General features: G+C 46.9%; 1 protein-coding gene across 1 annotated transcript in view; it reads left to right on the forward strand.

The window, feature by feature from the left end:
* Positions 1-950: 950 nt before the first annotated feature.
* The window catches only part of LOC136632657 (C-Jun-amino-terminal kinase-interacting protein 4-like), an 82,340-nt gene continuing 63,320 nt past the window's right edge, over positions 951-19,970 (forward strand). Inside the window, exons 1-2 of the mRNA XM_066607699.1 lie at positions 951-1,638; positions 14,765-14,885. Of these exons, the coding sequence (XP_066463796.1) occupies positions 1,330-1,638; positions 14,765-14,885 (430 nt within the window). The 5' untranslated portion in view covers positions 951-1,329. The remainder of the gene's footprint in view (positions 1,639-14,764; positions 14,886-19,970) is intronic.

Genomic DNA, 19,970 nt, shown 5'->3' on the forward strand with positions numbered 1-19,970 from the left:
TTCTGCTGTTCCTCCTGTCACTAGCTGTCAGACACATCTCTTCTGCTGTTCCTCCTGTCACTAGCTGTCCTGCTGTCAGACACATCTCTTTCTCCGCTGTTCCTCCTGTCAGACACATCTCTTCTGCTGTTCCTCCTGTCACTAGCTGTCCTGCTGTCAGGCACATCTCTTCTGCTGTTCCTCCTGTCACTAGCTGTCCTCCTGTCAGACACATCTCTTCTGCTGTTCCTCCTGTCACTAGCTGTCCTGCTGTCAGACACATCTCTTCTGCTGTTCCTCCTGTCACTAGCTGTCCTGCTGTCAGACACATCTCTTTCTCTGCTGTTCCTCCTGTCAGACACATCTCTTCTGCTGTTCCTCCTGTCACTAGCTGTCCTCCTGTCAGGCACATCTCTTCTGCTGTTCCTCCTGTCACTAGCTGTCCTGCTGTCAGACACATCTCTTCTGCTGTTCCTCCTGTCACTAGCTGTCCTCCTGTCAGACACATCTCTTCTGCTGTTCCTCCTGTCACTAGCTGTCCTCCTGTCAGACACATCTCTTCTGCTGTTCCTCCTGCCACTGGCTGTCCTGCTGTCAGACACATCTCTTTCTCTGCTGTTCCTCCTGTCAGAAACATCTCTTCTGCTGTTCCTCCTGTCATTCACTAGCTGTCCTGCTCTCAGACACTTCTCACTGCTGATGCAGTTCCTATTTCTGGCCATCCCTTCAGCACAACAGCTGCAGGATCCATCTGCCAGCCCCAAGTAAAGGTTAGCAGAAGCACAGCGATTCCTTCTCAGGTGTCCGACGCCAAACTCACATGACCAGCCAGTCACATGACCTCCCCAGAAGGTGTCTCTTCCTTCCAGCACCTCTCAGACTGCAAAGATCAGGAAGCTGCTTAGTCCAACCTGGCGACACATCCTATTGGCTGACACCTTTCATTTCAGTGGGCTTATTGCTCAGTGCTGCTGTCAATCACCCGGAAGCCCCGCCCCCTCATCGCTCCAGTCCTTACAGCTCCCTGTAAGTTATACCGCGGGGTCTGTAATTGGCAGCTGCTGGCAGGCATCAGGCTCCCGGGGGACGGCAAGACGGCTGTCAGTCAGTAGGTCACTGACGTCCGTGCCATGGAGGCATTGGGGAGTGACAAGAGCCGGTTATCATAGGGAGGAAGTAAGTTTAGTGAGGAGGAAGAGTCAGTGCGGGGCTGCACTTCTTAAAGACTCTGCAGCAGACTCCTCCATTGTCCTGCTTAGAATCCCTTTACCCTGCCTGTTAGCACAGATGCCATGTGTGGGTGGTAGAGCTGTGTGCCATGCCTGTAGGGACCCCCGCTAGTCTTCAGTTATGGATGAGAAGATAGAGGAGATATTCGGGGATGAGGTGGAGAGCCGGACCTCGCTGGAGGTCTACGATGAGATGGTCACCAACATGGCGGGCAGCATTTACACCGAGCTAGAGAAACTGGTGGGCGCCTACGGGCAGGAAGCCGTTACCGGCCTGATGCCCCTCTTGGTCTCTGTCCTTGAAAGCCTGGCGACAACGTGTGCCCGCGCCAGAGAGAAAGAGGACCAGCTAGAGATGGTGCGAGAAGACAAGCAGAGGCTGCTGATCCAGTATGAGAGGGAGCGGGATGGACGCAAGCGGGCAGAAGAGGTAAGATGGCGTATCTGGAGCTCCACGTTACTTACCACACTTGTCGCTGACTATTTCGTCTTTGTGTTGAGCTTGGGCTACTCGTCTGTATTGTGTGCGCATCAACGCACCTGGAATACCCTCGAGTGAAGCTGGTCTTTAGTGGCGGTGTTTAGAGCCAAAGCCAGAAGTGGATCCAGCGGGAAGGAGGCGTGCCGGGCGGCCCTCTCTGTGGAGGCGTGCCGGGCGGCCCTCTCTGTGGAGGCGTGCCGGGCGGCCCTCTCTGTGGAGGCGTGCCGGGGGGCCCTCTCTGGGGAGGCGTGCCGGGGGGCCCTCTCTGGGGAGACCCAACTGTTCCTCGATGACTTAAGGCCCATTTAGACACACAATATATCGCTCAGATGCCATCTTTCAAGCGATAATCGTTGTGTCTAACTGCACTGACATCGTAAAAGACAACGATGAGCCTTATCAGGGATTCACAGCGGGATACAGCTGATACTATTGTTTCAGCTGTATCCTGCTCCCTGAACACAGGCGGGGTATGAAGAACAGAGCTGTCCAGCTCTGTTCTTCATACTCAGCACGAAGCACTCGGCTGCATACCAGCTGAGCGCTCCGTGCACAGCCAGGGTATGAAGAACACAGCGGTCCAGCTGTGTTCTGCATAGCCCGCTCAGAGTGCTCGGCTGTATAACAGCCAGGCGCACTGAGCAGAGAACAGCTGGATGCAGAAGACAAGTGGCCCCGCTTGTTTTCTGCATCCCCCTTTCGGAGCGCTCCGAGCAGAGAACAGCTGGATGCAGAAGACAAGCGGCCACACTTATCTTCTGTATACCCCGCTCGGAGCGCAAAGTGATCGCTCAACGTTTGAGCGATCGCCTTGCCGTCTAAAGGCACACAACGATTATTGCTCAAAAGACATCTTTTGAGCATAATCGTTGTGTCTAAACTGGGTTTTAGTAATTTTTGTACGGTTCCCTAGGAAAATTGATATGAATAAAGATTTATGAAAGCTATCTAAAAGAAAAACTGTCTGTTGCCCATAGCATCCAATCACAGCTCATCTTTCATTCCGCATAGCAGCTCTTGAAAAAAACTGAAAACTGCTCTGTGATTGGTTGCTGTGGACGGTCAACAGACAGTTTTTGCTTTGCCCATAGCAACCAATCGCAGAGCAGCTTTCCTTTTTTTCAAGAGCGCTTTGAGGATTTAAAGCTGAGGTGCAATTAGTTACTATAGACAACAAAGTTTATTTTAGGGCATGTTCATCATTGCATTCTGATCGTGCTCTGAGCATGGGAACCAGGACTGTAGTAGCGGGCAGGGACTGCTGTCGCCTCTCTCCCTCCCACTCCCGGCTGGCAGTACTCTGCCTCCCTCCAGTGCCGGTTGCTCTGTTTTCCACACTCTGATCATGCTCCGATTGCAATCATGAATGTTGGTTGAACCATCGCACCTCAAACACAGTGGACTGCACCCATGACGTTGACACATGAGGTCCAAACGGGCATCATGTGACTCAGTGTTCCACAAGCACGTTCTGCGTTGAGTAGCATTTGCTGTTTGTGAATACTGGTGACCAGGTTCATTTGGGCAATGTTAAAAGGCATTTCGGAAATTCGTAGGGTGAAGAAAGTGAACCGATAAAATCCAGGATTTACAAATATTACAGACCAATTAATGGAAGGTTACTTTAACGTGCCGCACATGTAACGCAGACGTGACGGGAATAGTAAGTTATTTGGGTGACTGATTAATTTAAGGTAGATTCACATCCCCCTTGGAGGTTCCGCCGCAGATCTGGCTCAAAATACCGGAGGAAAAAGCGCTGCATGCAGCGCTTTTTTTCAGTCTAGAAGCCGGGTAGCTGAGTGGAAACCAAACAGACCCCATTAGTCAATGAGGTCCGTTCGGCGCTGTCCCGTTCCATCCTCCGACATAGCTGTTCGGCTCCTGAAACGGAACAGGAAAGCAGAACCACGGGCGCAGGTGTGAAAGCACACTAAGAAAAACCAGTGGCCACCAAGATCCTCAGAGCTGACGCCACGTAGTTTACTGAAGGCCCGTCCGTGTGTACAGCTATAAGCCATCAATAGTCAGCGCCCTCAAAGATACAATATGGCGGGAGGTTGCTGCCATCACCTTAGCAGAGGTCTTCGCCAATATCCATCTTGTATACAAAAGTGTTGGATGCTGGAGGAGCCGTTTTCAGCATATGCAGCCGACGTGGTTTGTAGTATACGAGGTAATTACGTTACATTTATAGGGAACCAGACAAGAATAATGGACCTCTTGAGGACGGTTTGGGTTTTCCAGCAAGAGCCCTGCCCAGTAGAAGTCCTCAGTTTATGTTTCCTTTTTGTGAATCCACATCAAAAAACTATATGTGGTATTCTAGCCTGAGGCAGTACAGATAATGCTGCGCCAGACAATCTACCCTAAACCTTGACCCTTAGGTTCACACGGCCGAGAATCTTGCGCAAGTTTGATTGCGAGCCTCACAAAACTCGCACGAATATGAACCCCCAATCTTTTGAATTTGGTCATATGCATGAGCGATGTTGTTCCGCACCACGCTGAAAAGTCCTGGCATGTCCTAGCTATTCGCGTTCCTTGGAACGCATTGTCCATTGTTTTCAATGGGACAGTAAAACGCCTCGCACGTCATCCAATGTGCACGCGAATGCCATGCGAGGTTTATGCCAGAAAGAGCGCCCTTGCCTGTGTGAATGTAGCCTCACTCTTATCGGGAACGTGATATATATTATAATAATTTTTTCCCTGCGAGTGCAAGGTGTTTTTGTGTTCAGCTGCATCGGAGGATCGGTAAGTGTTTCCCATTGTTTTCAATGGGAAACCTCATATTGCACTTGTGTGCAGATCACACGCCATGCGATTCTTTTGCCAGCCCCATTGAAAACAATGGGCGAGTTGTTCCAAGGAAATTCCCAAACATAGGACATGCCGTGATTTTTTTACGTGCACTGCTGTGTAATTTGGGAAAAAATCGCTCATGTATATACTCAGGTTTATACTCATGTGAGATTTGTGCGTCTCACATTGCAATCTTCTCATTCACGTGAAAGCGGCCTTACAGTCCAGAATCTGTACTGCGCATGTCTGACAGCGAGCCGTGCAGACCATCTGCAGTACAGATGTCCCAGCAGAAAAGACGTTTGCGTGGATGCCACTGCCTGGCCACACAGGTACGCAGGGTCCTTGGCCGTGGGCAGTGTGGAATCCCACTGCAGGCCCCTACATGCAGAATGCAACCCGCCCGTGGACATGAGGCCTAAGAGTTAAAACTTGCTTTACCTACCCCTACACCAAGATTCTTTGGGGTAGTAATGGCATTGGGGTTCCCCAGGAGTGGAAATGTTTTTTTGGGGGTTCCCTGTAGTATAAGGATTGTGAGTTGCGCACATGTGGGAACACTATAACTCGTATACATGCAAGTGGCATTTTTGGTGGATAACATTCATACAATTTTGGAAAACCCCTATTCTGTGCTTTCTGTAAGAAAATAACTATCACATCTACTTTACAGTATTGAGAAAGTTCGCTTCCACATCCTGCTGAATTCCAAGCCTTATGCCACGATGGCTAGTCACCCACCATGGTCACTGAACGGTACCATATCGCCTCGCTACCCGAAATAGGAAATTGCCTGCACATGAAGCAGTTTTTATCAGGACTGGAAATGTATATGAAAGGTTATTTCCTTACAGCGGACGTAGTCAAAACGCTTTTTGAAATTCATCCAAATCTCTGTAAATCCCCTAATATACACTCATTGTAGAAAAAAAAAAAACAGGAGTCTGGAAGTAGTTTTCAGAATAGAATGAAACTTGTGTGATTGTAACCTTGATATAAGTGATTACAATATCAGAGCAAAAGGATAAACTGCGGAGAACTGGCCCCTTGAAAGGAGGCTCCTGTACCCTGTTGGGCCACCTCTAGCTTGGATACAAGATGTGATACGGGTAGGCATGGATGCATACAGGTTCCATATGGTATCCTACAGCATATCAGTCGACACTTGCTGTAACTGAGCCTCTTGATCCTGGAAACTCACAGGCCGTAGAAGTTGGCGTTCCAGATGGTCCCTTACATGTTTTATTGCAGTCTGGGCAGGCTATGGAAGTGTGGCAATGTTGTGGTGGCATTTCTGTGGCACTTTGCTATTGGAAAACGCCTCTTGGAAGCCCTGCCATGAGAGGCAACACATGTGGCTGAACATATCACTGAGTTTTCATTGTCCCTCTTACCACTATGGGGGGTGACCAACTGTCATGTGTAATGCCTCCCTTCCCGTCCCACCAGACCATAACATCAGCAGTGGAGACAGTGTACTGTACAAAGGCAGGACTGAGGTGAACACGCCCGTCATCAGTGTCCAAACTAAACATGGATCCGCATCTGAAGACAACCTGTTTCTACTTCATAACAGTCCAGTTTTGTTGTTCATGACACCACAGCAAACGGAGGCAATGGTGGGTGGATGTCAAAGGCAGGACATGTAATGGGTACCGTAAGACCAAATGTCCTTCAGACAAGCGCCTGAAAAAAGAGCCTGTAACAATTAGGCCTCCTGTCTCTGGATGGCGGACAACAAAACAGTTGGAGCTGCTTGTACTTGTCGAACAATCCTCTCTACTCGTGGTTTGTCGAGGGTGCCCTGAGCCGGTTACCTTGGATGAGTGCCCTCACGCATCCCACTGGTCCCAAGACCTTCTAACAGTCTGGTAAGAATGGTTGGTGTCCCATACATGTTCTATTGGTGATACATCTGGCAACTGGGCAGGGCACAGAGGGGATAGCAGACAACAAAACAATTGGAGCTACTTGTGCTTGTTGGACGATCAGATGATCCTCTCTATTGGTGGTCTGTCGAGGGTGTTCTGAGACGATCACCTTGGACGAGTGCCCTCAAGCATCCCACTGGTCCCAACACCTTCTAACAGTCTGGTCAGAACGGTCCCGGTGGCGGCAATTCGTTGATACGACCATCCAGCTTCTCACTCTCCAATAATGTCCCCTCTCAAACTCTGTTAACTGGGTGAAATCTCTCATAGTGTCGTAGAGGAGTCTAGTGGTCAACAAGATCTACACAAGTGGAAAAAGAGGCCCATTACACACAAGGAGCCTCTGAGAGCCTTTTTATAGGCCAAGGGGGGAACCACTTTTAGGGCCTCAGGTGGCAATAGCATTGATCTAATCACACCACAACGCTGATCATTTGCATATCTGCCTGAGATGTAACTGCATGCCGAGTTTTGCAGTAAAAGGACAACTTCTTCTAGGGTCCGTATTATTAACAATAATAATTAATAATAATATTTTTTTTATCAAAGAGTACATTTAGAATATTTCCATTCACTGGCAACAAACACAGATTTTGTGAGGAACTGTAACACAAAACCCCTTGTGTGCATTAATGGAGTTTGCATGAAGCTGCAGTTGAATATTTGTGATGTTGCTCAGTCTATGGGACTGATGGAGACGGCTCAGTATAGTTCTTGGCTGCTTCCATCTGTGCCGTAGATATACAATGGAGCAATAGTGCATATGATCGACCGCTGCTCCATTCAAGCTCCTCCCATCTGTGGTCCCCAGTTATCAGGCTATTCTCTCCTATCCTGGGGACATGTCGATTATGAGAAAAACCCCTCAAAAAGGATTATGCCAAGTTTTAAACATGTCCACCTTAAATGGGATAGGGATAGGTGTCTGATTAGTGAGAGTCCGACCACCACTGAGATACCCCACCAGTCAGAAGAGGGGAGATCCTGTGCTCCCCTCCCACCATTACCATAAAAATGGAGCTGTGGTTCAGTGGCAGCGCTCTTTCGTGATTGTTGCGGATGCCCAGCAGTTTGACCCCCACTGTCACTTATCCCTATCCCGTGGTTGGAGTATATATTTAAAACTTAGTACAATCTCTTTAGGCCTGTTTCACACAGGCGACGCAATAGCTCATCGGTGGTCTGTGTGATATCGCAGTGTTTTCTCGTGGCGATTGAAGACACGTCACTTTGTAGTCATATGTGCGAGGATTTTTGGGGGTGCGCTTGAAATATAAGCCCTAACCTGGAAATAAGCCCTAGTTGTAGAAAAAAACCATTAACACATCACCTAAGAAGCACTATCTGTCTCCACTGCATCTTCTACCCGCTCCCTGGCTTGTCTTCTGGCCGGGGATTGGAAATTCCCCACCTCCAGGAAGTGCTGACTTTAATTGGCTGCTTAATGAACCAATCAAAGCCATTGTGAACGAACCTATAGGAAAGCAGGGGCTTTACATATATGCGATGTGTAGCATTGTCGTGAGAAAATCGCGCTATAGGCCTCAAAGCTACATCCACACAAGCGTGAATCTTGCATGAATATGAACTCCATACGCATTATGTGTGTGTATGTATGTATATGTGTGTGTGTGTGTGTATATATATATATATATATATATATATATATATATATATATATATATAAAACTTTTTTTTTTTTCCTTCACAGCGATGCCGTGAGGTAAAGAATCACTGCATGTCCTCTGAATGTATCACCCGTTGTTTTAAATGGGACAGTCAAACACACCGCATTCCGTGCAATGTTTCCCATTGACATCAATGGGAAACGATTGCTCATCGTCCAACGCGCGGGGAAACGAGGCGAAGGATCGCAATTTCACTGAAGTGATGCAAAAACCGCTTGCATCTGTGGTTACAATGCACATTGACAAGAGTGACATCGGGCTGGGTTTCTCAACCCAATATCGCGCTCGCCCGTGCGAATGTAGCCAAAGACCTCCTTGATACTAACATGCTTTTTGAAAATGCTTGTTAAAAAAAACAAAAAAAAAACGCTAAACGCATTGTACGCAGTGTATTTTATGAGTTATAGTTCATATCTGACAAAAAAGGAAAAAGGCTTGTGAAAAACTCTATTAAAAAATGCTGCGTGTGTGAAACCACCCTTAGGCTTGGTTCACACAGGGCGGATTTGCCGCGGAAATTCCGCCGCGGCAAATCTGCCTGCGGCCGCTAATCTCGGGTTTAGCCAGCCATGTGGACGAGATTTCTCAGAAATCTCGTCCACACGGGACGGCCAATCCGCTGCGGTAAGTCAGGCTGGAACCGCGGCTGCGGCAACCGCAGCTACGGCTTTAGAAAATGCAGCATGTCTATTTATTTTTTCTTTCCGCTGCGGCCACGCTCTCCTCCTATGGGAGCGCCGGCCGCAGCGGAAGGGCGAGCGGCCGGGCCGTTTCAAAGCCGCCGCGGGTTTTTACGCGGTGGTTCTCCCGGCGGAAGTCTCGCGCTTTTTGCTGCGGCCAGACGGTGGGATTTCCGGCGGGAATACGCCCCGTGTGAACCCAGCCTTACCGTTCTAACACAGTGTTTTCCCACAACAACCAATCAGATCACTTCTTTTATTTTGAAACCAGCTCAGAAAATAAGAAAGCTGGGATCTGAATTGTTGCCGTGGGAAACCCTACCATGTTCTTCAGTACTGATGTGTGAGCATCATGTCTACCAAAAAATAGCATCGCTAATCTTCTATAGTAAATGTATACAAGTCCCCGGTTCTGTTACGACTCGAGTGACATTTTCTGTGAGCGTTCTTCAGCACCAGGCAACGAATACGGGCGTAATTATAAATCGGAAACTCGCCGACTTTCCCTGTGATTTTTGTTGGCGATACAACCAATCACAGCTCAGCTTCCATTTTGTTATATTGCTGAGGTAAAATTCGGCTTTTAGCACTCCTCATCATTGACATTTGCTAAACGCTCGAAAATCGTGGCGCTGGAAAGTACCGTGATCGAACGGCTGTGTGAGAGGCTCCATTAAAAACAATGGGAGCTTCCGACAGCAGTTAGGCCTTAAACAAAGAAAACAAGGCTTGTGTGAGAGTGCCCTCCGCCTCCCTCACACAGACGCTTTTAAGCACTATTAGTGGGGCGTTTCCACGCAGCGCTAATCGCTGTCTAAAGCTCCCATTGTTTTCAATGGAGCCTCTCGGAGGGCCGCTCGATCGTGGTGCTGGAAATTTTCGAGTGCAGTCTGTTTTAGGTTTGACTTTTAGCACGCCTGAAGCATCATGAGGTATCTTTAATTCTACTGTCGGCGGCAGGGAGCTGCGGACAAAAGTGAAAGTACAATCATGGCAAAGCGTAGCAATTGAAATCGCGGCACTTTGCCCAACATCTGTGTGAGGGAGGCTTATACTGCTGAGGTAAAATAAAAGCTGTGCTGTGATTGGTTGGTATTTCTTATACTGCTGAGGTAAAATAAAAGCTGTGCTGTGATTGGTTGGTATTTCTTATACTGCTGAGGTAAAATAAAAGTGGCGCTGTGATTGGTTGGTATTTTTTTATACTGCTTACTAGAGATGAGCGAGCATGCTCGGATAAGGCAGTTACTCAAGCGAGCATCACTCTTCTCGAGTAACTGCATTCTCGTCCAAGCAGGTTCGGGAGGCGCAGGGGGGGGGGGGGGGGAGATCTCTCTCCGCCGCCCCCTCCCCGAGCCTGCTCAGATGAGAATGCAGTTACTCGAGAAGAGTGATGCTCGCTTGCGTAACTGCCTTATCCGAGCGTGCTCGCTCATCTCTACTGCTTAGGTAAAATAAAAGCTGTGATTGGTTGCTAGAGCTCAGCTTTCATTTCTTACACAGCTGAGGTAAAAAAAAACCTATAAGAGAAGCTCACACGGTGGAATTGAACTTGGATTCCTGCTGTGGCTATGCACACGTGTACCTGTAGATGCACATGGGATTTAGCCCCTTTTCAATAGGCAAATCCACGTGCGTAATCCACAACAATGTGCACTAGTGAAACACTGCTCAATTCTGCTGGAAAAAGGATACATCCAGACTGAAGTAGCCATTTCAAGCAGTGCAACCTGTTTACCGCGCACAAATGAATATGTAGGCAGGAAAAGTACAGAAAAATACGCTGATGCGCATGCAAAAAAAAATGGTTCCATAAAGACGTAGCGCAGAGGCGCGCACAAATGTGCATATGTCCGTGTGAAGGAGCAATCCATTCTTCTGGAGATAAAATCGCAGTGGCCGAGGGCCCCTAGGCGTCGCAGTGGCCGATGGCCCCTAGGCGTCGCAGTGGCCGAGGGCCCCTAGGCGTCGCAGTGGCCGAGGGCCCCTAGGCGTCGCAGTGGCCGAGGGCCCCTAGGCGTCGCAGTGGCCGAGGGCCCCTAGGCGTCGCAGTGGCCGAGGGCCCCTAGGCGTCGCAGTGGCCGAGGGCCCCTAGGCGTCGCAGTGGCCGAGGGCCCCTAGGCGTCGCAGTGGCCGAGGGCCCCTAGGCGTCGCAGTGGCCGAGGGCCCCTAGGCGTCGCAGTGGCCGAGGGCCCCTAGGCGTCACATCTGAAGATTGGTAAAACTTTGAAAGACATGAAATGTTGCTGTGTCTCATCTGGCATCCGGGTGGCTATCTCTGATTGAGAGGAAAGCACATGGGTCTTTGGGGAATTTTAAAGTTAGTTTTACTTCTACATTTACAGTGGAACAAGTATTTTAGGTATGTATTTAAATATTTGAATGGCTGTCGCCCACAGTGGCTGTTCTGCACCTCTCCCTAATGAGCTATAAAGACCTGTCAAGTCATCGAACTGGAACTCATATTGTGTAGAACCCCCTCTAGCCAACTCGACATTACATGGATTCCACACCACATTGCCGAACAGCCTGTTTCTCTCTCTTTATGCAGAACACATGCACTCTCCACTGGGGCCATTGTATGTGGGGAAGGGAGGAGTTCACTGAGGTGGTGATTGGCTCTATCTAAAATGTGTATGGCCAACTTTAAGGTGCATTTAGACAGAAAGATGATCGCTCAAAAGATGGCTTTTGAGCGATCATTTTGCATAATCTACTAATTAGTACTAATGCCAAATTCTTTGTCCTTCCAGCGGGGCTAACAGTTGAGAACAGGTGAGACCATGCAATCAGCAGTTATCAGCTCTCCCTGGGCAGAGCACAGTGTGCGGTCCTGCCCATCAGCTGTCCTGTTGAACTACGGTTTTCAAGCCGAACTGACATCCATTGTTCGACAAAAAAAACTGAAAGATGAGCACATTTACACGCAACGGTTATCGCTCAAAAGATGGCTTTTGAGTGAATTTTGAGCGAGAATCGTTGTGTCTAAAGGGGCCTTTAGAGTTTCCACAGGTGGAACAAGCGTCGGTTAATTGTTTTCTAATCCATTTACGGAATCACCTGTGATAAACTGGGACACTGTAAGCTTCTTAGACTTAGTCTTCAGTGCCTGTGCTCACATTTTATATAAAGTACGCATGAAGGTTACCTCATCATTACTGTAGTCAAAAGTTTGAATAATATGAGTGTTAATTTATAAGGATGCAATGACACAACCACAATTTATTTTCCTTTTGAAGATCAAATTAATGCTTCATATTCCGTTTACTTGAAATTGAGCAGTTTTGCTGATATTGAATCTTATTTACTAACGGAGGTTACACAAAATGCTGCAATTTTTGTAACCTTATGGCCTTGTGTTTATTTAGCTGCACGTCTGTACCTGGATGCCTAGGTTTAGCGCTGCTGCTGCTTAGTTTCTTGTTTGACTCCTAGATTATCTGTTTATTGTTCACCTTGTGAAAGACTTTTAGATGTGACTACAGAGTGCTAGTCTATCCACTGTGATTGTTCCCAGCAAGAGAAGCCACGTAACCTTGTAGATATGATACCTGTTAATGGCTAACCTTAAAGGGTATCGTATCTACAAGATTATGTGGTTTCTCTTGCTGGGAACAATCACATTTGGCTCTACTGGCTAAAGGCCCATTTACACACAACGATTATCGCTCACAATTTGCTCAAAAGCCGTCTTTTGAGCGATAATCGTTGTGTGTAACTGTACTGACATCATGCAGTTTTCATTAAACCATCGCTCATCGTTGTCTTTCAGCATGCTGAAAGACAACGATGATCCTTATCAGGGATTCACAGGGGGATACAGCTGATACTATTGTTTCAGCTGTATCTCGCTCCCTGATAACAAGCTCGGTATGAAGAACAGAGTGGTCCAGCTCTGTTTTTCATACCCGGCACAGAGCGCTCGGCTGTAAAACAGCCGGGCGCTCTGTGCAGAAACCGGCTGTATGCAGAAGACAAGCGGGGAAACCCCGCTTGTCTTCTGCATCCTCCGCTGGGAGCGCTCGGCTGTAACAGCCAGGTGCTCGGAGTGGGGGAACAGCTGTATGCAGAAGACAGCGGGGACACCCTGCTTGTCTTCTGCACCCTCCGCTGGCAGTGCAAGGTGATTGCTCATCTTGAGCGATCATCTTGCGCTGTAAATGACACAACGATGATCGCTCGAGAGTTGCTTGAGCGACATCTTTTGAGCGATTATCGTTGTGTGTAAATGGGCCTTAACACGGTGCTAAAGTTTTTTTTTTTTCTTCAGTCTATCCACTGTAATGTTTCAGATCAGTCACCCGTGCCGGACATTCCCAACTTCTTGATGTTTAGTGACCATTGCTTTTTTTCATTACACACTGGAGGTTTTCAATTAGGCTCCAAACTGGAGACTCTTTTATTATATCCTATTTGGTGAGACATGTGACTGAGGGCTGCCCTCCTCCCCCCTGTTCATGTCCGCACATCAATACGCACATGACCAGAAGGGGTTGGCAACCTTCCTGGTCCAGGCTCTTTGACCAGAGAACCTTCTTGTGGAGGCTAAACTAGGGGGAAAAGAAGAGTAAATACCTTGTTTCAGATCAGGCGAGCATCTCTCAGCTGAAGATATCCCTGCCATTCTGGAAAGCTGCTGAAATAGAGAGGAGTAAGGCTGGGTTCACACAGGACTGAAATCTCGCAGAATGACCGCATGGAAATACCCACGGGAGAAATGCTGCTTCAAAGCCCATGGGCTTCGCCGCCTGCATTCCGCTGTGGCTATCTCCCCATAGAGAGGAGAGAGGCCGCCACGGAAACAGGGAAAGAATTGACATGCCGCATCTTTGAATTCCACGCTGCATGTCAATTTCAGCGCGGCTTAGCTGCAGCGGTTTGGCCAAAGTGTGTGGATAACATTCTTGGAAATCTCATCCACTTTGCTGGCAAATCCCGGGATTAAAGTCGCAGTCGGGATTTCTGTGCAGAAAGTCCACATGGAAATTTTGGGGCAATTACATGCCGTGTGAACCCAGCCTAAGTCTCATTTTGGAAGATTTCTCTTCATTTCTGGTATTTTGTGCTGGAAAGAATAGCATGGTCTGTTGATTTAAGACGGAGGTTTCTGGACATCAAAGTTGCCACCAGGACGCACCAGCAAGTTCCCAGTATCCTTTGTACCGATGATGTACAATTACTTTTCCTAAAAGAGACATTACTGAAGTATTTAACTGCAATTAGAAGATGAAGTTGTCTGCCATTAACCCTTTGCAATCCAATTTTGGATTCAGGGTTTCCTAGGGGGATTTCTCTTTCTGCCATTATACAATGGCGCCATCTGCTGGCTAGAGCCAGTACTGCGGTATGGGACATGCTGGAGAAGCCCCCAAACAACAGAGTGGCCAGTAATATACAGTAAGAATACCCTGACGGACGTCTTCAGACATCGGAGCTGTACAGTCTTCAATCAGAATGTCTTTAGATGTCAGACAGTGGATTGGAAAGGGTTAAAGTAGAGAATTTATGTTGTAGCTGCACTAAATGTTGGCCACTAGAATGTAAGTATACAGATTGCGGCTTTCAAGACAACATCTGGCAAAAAAAAGTAGTGCTGCCAATCACAACACTGACCCAATTAATTATCGGGGTTAATTTTGTCATCCCTTTTTCTTCTGACGTGTTTTTTTTTCTTTTTAATAATTAGCCAGATCAGAAAAAAAACAAACTATGAGTATGAGATGTACGTCAACGAGTCCTAACTTCATCAATATTCAAATGTCCAGGAATCTTACTTTACATGAAACTTCACGTAAACTCCTAAATGTTTTATATTTAGAAATTCAGCTTTATCCAGGTTAGTTTTGGATAGTGATGGAAACAAAACACCTTGAGGAAGAATGGGTTATCTTGAAATTTTCTCTTTCAGTGGTCCACCAATATTTTTTTCCTTCTGTCATTTCATTGTATTTCTATTGGTCTTCCTTTTCAGAGATGCATGGAAATGGAAGACGGTATCGAACAGGAAAGAAAACTTTTTAAAATCAACTTGCTAAATATGGAAGGTCAAACGAAGAACATGGAGACGAAAGCCCGAAGTTATGCAGATCAGAGTAAGGAATAAGACCCTCTTTTGGTCTTCTCACTATCGCATTCCCAGTGTTGTGACTTTTTTTTGTGGTGGTCTATCAATCTAACTATAGTTCTCATTTATTGATTAACCTCTTAGTGACCACCCATACATGTTATCACACCCTGGGGGTCTGGGCATTATTCTACAGAGCCGTAAAAACACGCTGGCCCTGTAGACTAAAGCTCCAGAGTTGGGGAGTGTGACAGCTTCCAGGTATCGGAGGTAGCCAAGAGCCTGGAGCTGTCATAGGGGCCACAGTGGGGTGCCCCAGTCACACGATCGCCGTTATCCAATGGATAACGGCAATCGCATAAAATTTTAAAAAAAATTAGTTTAATCTTCCCTCACAGATCAGATCCATGGGGGGGGTGGGAGATGGAACTATTTACCTCTGGCCTCCGCAATGTCCCACGATGATCTGGTCCTACGAGGACCTGATGCCAGCTTCTGCGTATGTGCGCTACCCGCAAATTGTCGGGCGCAAGAGCCCGAAAAATTTAAAATCTCCCAGCTACCAAAGGTAGTCAAGAGCAAGGAGATGTCACCTGCGGCCCCCGGTCACGTGATTGCTGTCTTCCAATGGATAACGGCAACCATATAGAAGTAGAAAAAAGTTTTAAAAAGAAATTCAAAGTTTACTCTTCCCTCAGGGATCATATCTGTGAGGGGAGAGGAAATTACTTGCCGAAGTCCCCTGGATTTGTCCACCAACAAGATCTTTATACACTGACTTTTTCTCGGCTTCTGCACATCCTCCCTTCAGCAAAATTGAGGACGCATGCACAGAAGCAAGAATTGCCCAGGAAATTTAAAATCTCCCTGCTCCTGGTTACCAAAGGTAGCAGAGAGTCTGGAGCAGTGATTAGAGGCCTCGTTTAGCGGTCCCTGGTCACGTGATCAATTTTTTTTCAATGGTATAAAAAGGTGGCAAACCTACCTTAGGCCGGTCTCACACGACCGGATAGGGATTATGGATTTCGCAAGCGTTTGATCCGCAGTGATGCATGGCTCAATCAAACGCATTGGATTACACAATTCTGCTCACATTAGTAGTTCAGAATTACGTAATCCATTTACAGGAAATAGAAAGCAGCATGTTCTATTTTACCCCGAATATCCACGACCATTGTTCTCTACGGTTGCGGATATGCCTGCAGCCCATACGCAATTACATTGTGTAAGGCTACAGGTACCCACATCATCGCTAAGCGACGGTGCGGAAATTATAAACAAAAAAAAATGTGTACTGTGCATGACCACCTGCGAAAGTACACAGTTATGCGCAGCACATTACGCAGACTTACCCACAGCCACAGCCAGGCTCACAGCTAAGACCTGCTATGGCCTCCACAAGCGGATTCAGCATATGGCTGTGTGAGCCCGGCGTTATTGAGATCGCTACCTGTAACACATAATTTACTAGAAGCCCCGGGAACACTTGCCTTTCTGCAGTTCCAGGAGCAGCTTTCTAAGCGCTTTGTGTGTGAGACCACCGCACCTCAGCAAGTTTATGAAGCCTCAGATAACGCCACTTTCTACACCCCATCCCTGCCACTAAGGTCAAGAACCCCCCCCCCCCCCAAAAAAAAAAAATACAGGTGGTCCCCGACTTGCGAACAGGTTCCGTTCAGGGAGCCCGTTCGCAAGTCCGTTTTGTTCGCAAGTCCAACAAATGGTATGGAGCGGGTGGATCCCGCTCCATACAACGTCGGTTGCCGGCTGTTCTTACAGCGGGCACCCGGCGGCAGCAGTTCCGACGAGCCGCGCCGCTTGTCAGAACTGTTAACACTTTAAATACCGCTCTGACAGCGGTATTTAGAGTGTTAACAGTTCCGCCGAGCGGCGCGGCTCGTCGGAACTGCTGCCGCCGGGTGCCCGCTGCACCCGACGTTCAGGGGGCCCGTACAGCGTCCCACGATGAGATCGCGGGACGCTGTGCGGTTGCTAGGCAGCCAGGGACCTCCTGAAAGGCCCCAGGGCTGTCTATGCAGAGTGCCCATCAAGCGCACGGCTTGATAGGCGCTCTGCATAGACAGCCCTAGGGCCTTTCAGAAGGCCCCCGGCTGCCTAGCAACCGCGATCTGACCGGACAGGCTTCTGTCAGGCTTGATAGAAGCTTGTCCGGTCCCTGCACAGTATGATGTAATGCCATAGCATTACATCATACTGTGCTGTACAGATAGTTCGTATCTAGCGAAATTCGTAAGTCGAATGTTCGCAAGTCGGGGACTATCTGTAAATAAAAAATTGTTGGGTTTGCAGCAAGCATGAGAGGAGGAGGGATACCCGGTTTTATTGCCCCATGTGACCTAGCCGCGCCTCTGTAATTACCCCTCTTTTGAGAACTTCCACACAGTTGACATTATTATTTTTAACTAAGATTTAGGGAAATTCAAAAACAAAAAAAGGTAGTTGAGGGGACTATTTTTAGGGAGTCAATTTTTTTTTTCCCTGTACAAGTGTGCAATGAGGCTTGAGGTATGCTGCTACTTGCACAGTGGCCCCAGTAGGGATAGTGATCCCCACAGTAGTAATATTAACCCCTACAGTGGCCCCAGTAGGGAGTGACCCCGACAGTAGTAATTACCCCCACAGTAGCCCCAGTAGTAATATAAAGCCCTTCATTAGCCCCAGTAGTAATATTAACCCCCTCAGTAGCCCCAGTAATAGCCCCCCAACCCATATACTTACCTCCTCTGTGTAGTCAGCGGCGCTCATCCCCTTCTCAGCGCTTATCCCAGGGGCACGCACTGACGGCCGTGTGTGCGCCTGGAACGCTTCCTCCCTTCTCCTTGCCCTCGGAACTAAGAAGGAGCTGTGAGGGGAGGAGGATCCCGGGTGCACACACTGATGTGTGCATCAGGGATAGGGTTGGGACATCGACACAAAAATATCGATAGTCGATAGTTTGTTCAACGATAGTCGCTACTATCGATTATTGTAAAGTATTGGTGGAAAACTATCGATATTTCGATAGATCGACTTTTTTAAATGCTGTATAAAAATAAAACAGGTCTAGGGTTAATAAAGCAACACAATCAAGAACAAAAATTATAGTTTTCTTCTAGAACTTTAAAGTGTTGAATTTTTTATTAACTTCTAACTATTAATAACATCATTAAATATATTAAAGCTATAAATGAAAATAAAAAATTACAGATGAAACCTAGAATTAAAATATATATATATATATATATATGGTATATGAAGAGAAGTTTTTTATCATTGGCGCCAATAAACGTTATCTAATGAGCCAACAAACACACTGAAACAAGGTCCTGCCAGCTACAAGGATGCTGGTTCTGACACACATGATCTCTGTGTGTTTGTGGGGCTGCGTGCCCTGCATGTTTTCAAGTTGCTGCTGAGGGACCAATGGTCTCCATGGCAACTTGTAAACAATGCAGGGCCTGGTAACGCGAACGCAGTGCCCCAAACACAATTGTAATTGCGTTAGATGGCTCTCCTATCTTTTCTATGGGCACTGCGTTCGCGTTAGACGCTGATCACAAGACATGTCGCGTCTCCTTTTCTGGACACGACCTTCATGCATTCAGCGCAGCCCTCCATCTTTCATTTAGAAAGCATTGCCTACAGCCATGGCGTTAGATGCAAGCGTTCAGAGCCTACATCTAACGCGATGAACAAACGCATGTGGAAAAGGGGCCGAAGACCGCACTGTTTCTGAGAGTCGTTTTGCCTGGAGCAGACCTTATTGGTGACAAAGAGTCCCTTAACACTTTCCAAAAGTTTCTAGAACTTGTTTATAAGTTCATTAGTGCCGCGAGCAAAACTACATCCTGTACAACACAAAGGAAAGGGCAGAATGTAAAGAAAGAGGATATGGTCACTAGACCACAAGACACGGTTCTGCTTTACAAAAATCAATATTATATTGCCTTAAACTATCGATGTTACCGATATATCGGACATAACAATATCGATGAAAAGCATCGCCAAAGCATTAGCGATATATTGATATTTTGATATATCTGTTTTAAACCTTAATCAGGGATCAGCGGCGCTGAGCGATTACCGGCCGGGGAGCTGCAGCACCCCAGCTGGTAATCGCCATCATGGTGAGCAGCCTTCGGCATGAATGCCAGCAGAGAGAGCTCTGCGTGCCATTGGTTTGCCACCATGGGTGTAGGAAAACAAAATGCTTTTCAAAATTTTTATAATTAATGTTAAATTTGTACATCTCCTAAATGGTTTCAAAAAAACAAAACAAAAAGAAAACCTAAAGTTTTTCAAATGTGCTTCCAGAATAAAGTAAACAGATGGAAATATATATCTTATCAAAAATTTGTTCAGTGCGTTTGCACATATTTAACATACTGCAATTGAAAATGTGAAAAAAAGACAATTTTTTTTTCTCTAAATTTTCACAATTTTGGTGCTTTTAATAAATGCACACAAATTCTATCGGTCTATTTTTTTTTCTACCTAAATGAACTACACATATGTAGCAAAAAAACAATGTCAGAATTACCTAGATGTGCAAAAACTTTACGAAGTTATCCTATATTAAAGTGACACATTTCTGATCTCCACAATTTGGACTGCTCACTAAGGGGTTAACATTTATTTTGTTCACTTTTTAAGTTTGGATGAAAATGGTGCGTGAGCGTTAGGCTGCATCCGCACGGGCTACAAAATCTCGCCACAAAATCATGGCTACAATGTGAAGCCCATGGTTTCCAATGGGTTCTTCCACATGAGCGATGTTTTGTAGCGAGATTATGTAGCCCGTGCGGATCCAGTCTTATTCCAGGGCTCGGCACAAATGTGTTTTCATATAGTGAACTTTCTTACAAAAATTAAGTCTTACTTTTGTCCCCTTTGGGGACTTGCAGCAGTGACCAATACTTAGTATTCAAAAACATTATTAAGTGTTATTGCTTGTCACGCTGACCTGGTAGACATGAGCTCCACATGCTAGAAGTGGGGGGGCTTTTTTTTATAGATCCCTGATAGCCATGTTAACCCATCAATGCCTCACAATTGAGTCAAGTGGTGCTGATGGTCAGATAGGAGGAGCTTCTTACCACTGACAAACACATTT

Source organism: Eleutherodactylus coqui, chromosome 6 (assembly GCF_035609145.1).
Source record: "Eleutherodactylus coqui strain aEleCoq1 chromosome 6, aEleCoq1.hap1, whole genome shotgun sequence".
NCBI classification, from domain to species: domain Eukaryota; kingdom Metazoa; phylum Chordata; class Amphibia; order Anura; family Eleutherodactylidae; genus Eleutherodactylus; species Eleutherodactylus coqui.